This window comes from Delphinapterus leucas, chromosome 20, assembly GCF_059928025.1.
Source record: "Delphinapterus leucas isolate spDelLeu-1000000601 "Yukka" chromosome 20, BTC_Dleu_Yukka2, whole genome shotgun sequence".
NCBI lineage: Eukaryota > Metazoa > Chordata > Mammalia > Artiodactyla > Monodontidae > Delphinapterus > Delphinapterus leucas.
In genome coordinates, this window is record NC_143148.1 from 8,654,889 (window position 1) to 8,660,912 (window position 6,024).

At 49.8% G+C, this 6,024-nt stretch overlaps 1 protein-coding gene across 2 annotated transcripts in view; it reads left to right on the forward strand.

The window, feature by feature from the left end:
• Positions 1 to 3,911, forward strand: part of ZNF541 (zinc finger protein 541) — a 40,498-nt gene extending 36,587 nt beyond the window's left edge. For both annotated transcript variants that reach the window (XM_089902648.1, XM_089902649.1), the window contains one exon: positions 64 to 3,911. In XM_089902648.1, the coding sequence (XP_089758774.1) occupies positions 64 to 525 (462 nt within the window). In that variant the 3' untranslated portion in view covers positions 526 to 3,911. The remainder of the gene's footprint in view (positions 1 to 63) is intronic.
• The last annotated feature ends 2,113 nt before the right edge of the window (positions 3,912 to 6,024 follow it).

Sequence of the window (6,024 nt, forward strand, 5' to 3'; positions counted from 1 at the left end):
CTTCTCCCTTAGAAGGGCGGCAGGGCGGTCAGCACCCTTTCATCATCTCTGCCCCCTCTGCAGGTCACTCGTAGCCCTCGGGATAGACCCAGCCACCGTCCAATCCCCGAATTAAAGACAAAGACTGAGAGTTACAGGAGGGAGTCCACCCTCAACTCCAGCCCAAATGCCAGCTCGAAGCGGACCCCTGAGCTGCCGGGGAGCAGGGAGGGCCAAGGCTTCTTTCCCTGCCGGGAGTGTGAGAGGTACCGCCCTTTCCCTGGATGCTCCCACGCCGCCTGCCCTCAGCCCCCTGGGGTCCCCCCCTCAGGGCTACCCGCCTCCCCCTGCTCTGACCCCTGTGTCCTCTGGTGCCTCCTCAGGGTGTTTGACAAGATCAAGAGTCGAAATGCCCACATGAAGCGGCACCGGCTTCAGGACCACGTGGAGCCCATCGTCAGGGCAAAGTGGCCCGTGGAGCCCTTCCAGCCGGAGGAGGAGGAGGAGGGCGAGCTAGGGGCTGGCATCAGCCCTCTGCAGCGGTGATTCTGCGCGGGCAGCCAGCTGGGACGGGCACCTCCAGCCCTGTCACGTCTCCTTCAGCCACTCCAAGGCACCCCTCTGCCTCCCTGGCCCCGTCACTGTCCCCACCGGGCAGCCCAGCTTGCAGACATGAAAGCCATTAGGCCACGAGCAGGCAGGGGACGCACAGTAACCTGACCGCTGTGAAGGCCCTGTCAGCTGTGCCAGAGGCTCTGTTCTCTTTAGGTTAATAGTCTCTCACCTTCTTTCAGTTCCACTCCTTCCAGAGCAGAGAGACTTGGGGAGGGAAAGGTTAGATCTCGGTAGTTCTTCAATCTTAGCCTCAGTTTCGGGCTTTGGTTCCATTTGTTAGATAAGGCCAAGATGTAGAGAATCAGTGGGAAATACCTTCAGATCTTCACCGTGTTGGGGCCCCTTACCGGGGGTTTCTCTGCCTTCGAATTCTGTCCCTAGTCTTGCCATGACTTGTACATTGTTTTTTTTGTACTGTCGACTTGTAAATCTTATTAAATTGGGTTCTTAAGCAGCTGTCTTATGGCTTCCCTGCCTGTTGATCCAGCAAAGGCTTTTGAGCCCCTGCCCCTCCCAGAAGCCACAGTGATGAGTAAACTGAGTCCCTGCCCTGGAGGAGCCTCATACATTAATGCAGCCAGCATTTATCAAGCACCTACTGTAGCTGTGCCAGACAACGCCCAGTCCGCGTGATGGGGACATAGTGATGGAGGGACAAGGCCCCTCCCCTCACAGAGCTTACATTTTAGGAGCAGGAAGGTAGCAGTGATAAATCAGCAAAAAGGCGAGTTTAGATATCTATAGTGTGTGTGCTTTTGGCCGTAATAACAGAGTCGTCAGCGTAGGTTTAAGCTCTCAGGACACGTGGTGGTGCCAGTGGCTCCACGGTGAAGTCAAGGCCTGCCAGCAGTGGCCAGCGTCAGCAAGTTGGCTGCAGCAGCAGCAAGAATCCCCTCTTCTACGCCGAGCACCCAAACCTTCAGAGGGTGCAGGGCAGAGAGCAGCTCCCTCCCTTCCTTGTTCCCCTTTTTAAGAGTGAGGAAAGCTTGTAGCAGCGCCCAACAGAACGCCCCTCACGTCTCCTCGGCCAGAACTGTAGCCCGTGCTCTTTCTAAACTGATCCCTGGCAGTGGAAAGGGAAGCGGCCACCGTTATCCCGGACCTTCAAGATTTGTCTCCAGGACAAAAGCACAAGTTGTGTTCCCCCCTGGTTCTCCCCAGTTCCAGGACTGGGGAGAACCAGTGTGTTCCCTCAAATTTGTTGTCACCCGATCAAAACTGGAATCCCATTTGCCAGGAAAAGAAGAGGAAGCAGAAATAGCCACTGGGGAGTCAGACCTTGTGTCCACCACAAAGCGACATGAGGAAAGTACAGCAGGGGGCCAAGTTCGAGGGAGTGACAGGGAGTGGCAGACGCTGGTAGGTGGATGGCGCGGGGGTGGGAAGCCACACTGAGGAGGCTGCTGAGGCTGAGACCCGCTTCCTGGCCACGGTGTGGCAAAGCGCAGACTCTGCCACGGGAACCAGGGGAGGCTGTTCAAAGCTCTAGCTGCTGTGTGGGGGCCGTGGGCGGCGAGACGGGAAGCCTGGAGAGGAGCTGGAAGGCTCTCAGCGGAGACGGTGGCCGGGGCTGGAGTAGCAGTGAAGAGGCCAGAAGCACAAGGATTAGGGATCACGTTAGAAGTAGATTCAGACTTGCTGATGGGTCACACGTCACAGGGAGAGCTGGTAAGGAAAAGGACAGATCGAGGTTGGCATGGCAGGTTGGGGTTTGAGCAACTGAGTAGATGCTATTGACTGAGATGAGGAAGAGGGACACATCAGAGGATTGATGGCTTAAAGGCGTGATTGTGTCTATAGCTGTGTGCTGCCTTCGGAGGGACTGGCTAGGGGAGCAGGGTAAACGGTGGTGTCAGGAGGCTTCACAGAAGGGCCAGCTTTCAGCTCAGTAAATCTGAAAAGACGGGGAGGGAGGAGCAGAGGAGGAAGTTGAGTTTGAAGTGGTGCGGGCATTGTGGTTGGGGAAAGGACTCTGGCATCAGATGAACCAGAATTTACGGCCTGGCTCTTCCTTCTTTGCCACCTTGGGCAAGTCATTTTCCCTGTTTGAGTCTCAGTTTTCTCATCCTGTAACTGGGATGGAAAACGCCTACCCCCATATATCTGTTTTGTTTTGTTTTTTTAATGCCTTTAACTTTTTTAATTTTTTAAATTTTTGCTGTGTTGGGTCTTCGTTTCTGTGCGAGGGCTTTCTCTAGTTGCAGCGAAGGGGACTGCTCTTCATCACGGTGCGCGGGCCTCTCACTGTCGCGGCCTCTCTTGTTGCGGAGCACAAGCTCCAGATGCGCAGGCTCAGTAGTTGTGGCTCACGGGCCCAGTTGCTCCGTGGCATGTGGGATCTTCCCAGACCAGGGCTCGAACCCGTGTCCCCTGCATTGGCAGGCAGATTCTCAACCACTTCCCACCAGGGAAGCCCCCCATATATCTGTTGATGAGAAAAATGTAAATCGGATATTGGCAGGTGCCCCGTATGACCTGAGCACTCATGCTGTTGAGCCACTTAACAAGCACTCATGCTGTTGCTGTCACCGTGTGGGTCCCGCCCTCCATAACAAGTGAAGCCCGAGACACTGGAAATGAAAGTCTCTGGCTTCATGGTCGGGTGGTATATTAGTTATCTATTGCTGCGTAACAAATTAAGCTGAAACTTAACAGCTTTAAACAAATGGAAACTTTTACAATAGTGCTGCTTAGAGGGGCAGGGAACCCAAACTGTTCGTGGTTATCCAAACTCACCCCCATCTTATCTGCGGTCAGAATACAGTGTCAACCACAAGTGGGTGGTCCAGAAGAATCTCTGAAGGTAAGAAGAGAGTTGGGCAAAGGTTTCTTGTGAATTACCTCCCCCCAGCCAAACTCCACCCCCAGAAAACAGTGTTTTCTCAACCCCAAATTATCTGCATCGTAATCATGTAGGGGTCCTGTAAAAAATGCAAATTCCTGTACCCCACCACAGACTTTCCTAATCTGAATTATTGGAGGTAGGGCCCTGGAACTTAAATTTTTTTAAAGAAACTTTCTTAGAAGAATAGTTTATAGATATGCATAAAAGTTGGGAAGATGGTATAGAGAATTTCCATATACCCCACACTCAGTTTCCCCTATTATTATCTTACATTAGTATGGTACATTTGTTACAGTTAATGAACCAATATTGCCATATTATTATTAACTAAAGTCCATCCTTCATTCAGATTTCATTAATTTTTACCTCATGTCCCTCTTCTGTGCCAGGATCCTCCCAGGACACCACATTACATTTAGTTGGCACATCTCCTTAGGCTCCTCATGGCTGTGACAGTTTCTCAGACTTTCCTTGTTTTTGATGACAGTTATGAGAAGTCGTGGTCAGGTATTTTGGAGAATGTGCCTCAACTGGGGTTTGTCTTGTTTCTCATGATCAGAGGGTGAGGAAGACCGCAGAAGTGAAGTGCCACTGTCATCACATGTTATTAAGGGTACACAGTATCAGTGTGACTTATCACTGTTGATGTTAAACTCCACCACCTGGCTGACAATGTTTGTCATGTTTCTACACTGTAAACTTAGTCCCCGCCCACAATACTCTCATCTGTGGAAGGAAGTCACTGTGCACAGTTCATGCGTAAGGTGTGAAGAGTCATGCTTCAACTTCTTGAGGGCAGAATAGCCACATAAATTATTTGGAATTATGCACGGCCATTTATTTACTTGTTCAGTCATTCATTTACATCAGCATGGGCTCATGGAGATTTTATAGACTGGGTTATTATCCAGTGCTACTTTGTTGCTCAAATTGTTCCAGCTTTGACTATTGGGAGCTCTTTCAGTTGGCTCTTGTGTCTCTTTGACATACCCCATTTGTGTGTGTGTGCGTGTGTGTGTGTGTGTGTGTGTGTGTGTATGAGAGAAAGAGAGAGAGAGAGAGAGAGAGACAACGAGATGGAGGCTGAGAGACTTCTGTTCTGGAACTACAAGATGCTCTAAGCACATCCTGTATAATTTCCTGCCCAGTCCTAGAACCAGCCATTTATCCAAGGAGCCCTGGTTACTTTTATTGGAGAACAGTATTAAAAACTAAGATCTGGGCACTAGGTGTGTTTGAACCTGAATTTTTAACACAGTCTCACCAGCTATTTCTTATTGAAACCAGAGTTAGGGAACCTCTGCTCTCAGTTTTGACTCCCGTCACTCAAGTATCAGCATACCTCAGAGGTACTGCAGGTCCGGTTCCAGATCACCACAATAAGGCCAGTCATAGGAGTTTTGTTTGTTTCTTTCCCAGTGCACATAAGTTATGTTTACACTATACTATAGTCTATTCAGTGTGGGGTAGCATTATGTGTAAAAAAAAAAAAGTACATATCTTAATTTAATAATACTTTATTGCAGACTTCCCTGGTGGCGCAGTGATTAAGAATCCGCCTGTCAATGCAGGGGACACAGGTTCGAGCCCTGGTCCAGGAAGCTCCCACATGCCACACAGCAACTAAGCTCATGCACCCCAACTACTGAGCCTGCGCTCTAGAGCCCGCAAGCCACAAGTACTGAGCCCGCATGCCACAAGTACTGACGCCCGCGAGCCTAGAGCCCATGCTCCGCAATAAGAGAAGCCACTGCAATGAGAAGCCCACGCACCGCAACAAAGAGTAGACCCCACTCGCCACAACTAGAGAAAGCCCGCGCAGCAATGAAGACCCAATGCAGCCAAAAATAAATAAATAAATAAAAGAAATAAGAGAAAAAAGTCTCCAAGTATTTGGAAACTAAATAACACTCTTCTAAATAACTCATGGGTCAAAGAAAAAAATCAAAAATGAAATTATAAAAAAAAACTAAAAAATGCTAACCATCATCTGATCCTTTAGCCAGTCGTAACAGTAACATCAAAGATCACCGATCACAGGTCACCCTAACAAATATAGTAATAAAAAACTTTAAAGTATTGCAAGAATTACCAAAACGTGACAGTGAGACATTAAGTGAGCCGACGCTGTTTGGGAAATGGCGCAGCTTGGACAGACTTGCACAACACAAGGTTGCCACAAACCTTCAATTTGTGAAAACCGTAATTTCTGCGAAAGGCAAGAAAGCAAAGCACGATAAAATGATGTTCGCCTACTTCACTGGCCTTCCCAAACCAATTTCAGCGTAGGTCGACAGAGGGCGCAGGAAAAGGGATACCATCTTCCGTCTTACCACTTACGCCTTTCCAAGTGAAGGAGAACGTCAGGAGGTAAAGAGCGAAGGCGGGGACTAAACTCTGCGCAAGGGAACTGTCAAACCCAGGCGTGGATTGGCCGTGTCTTCCGGCATGGAGCTGTCACGTGAGGATCAATGGTCAGCTGACTACGGTCCAAATTCCGCCGGGAAGTGCAGACGGAGCCAAGAGCTGATGTTGATTGGTGGAGGAGGATCCAGAAAGGTAGCACCTCAAGGCGGGTCCTTGGC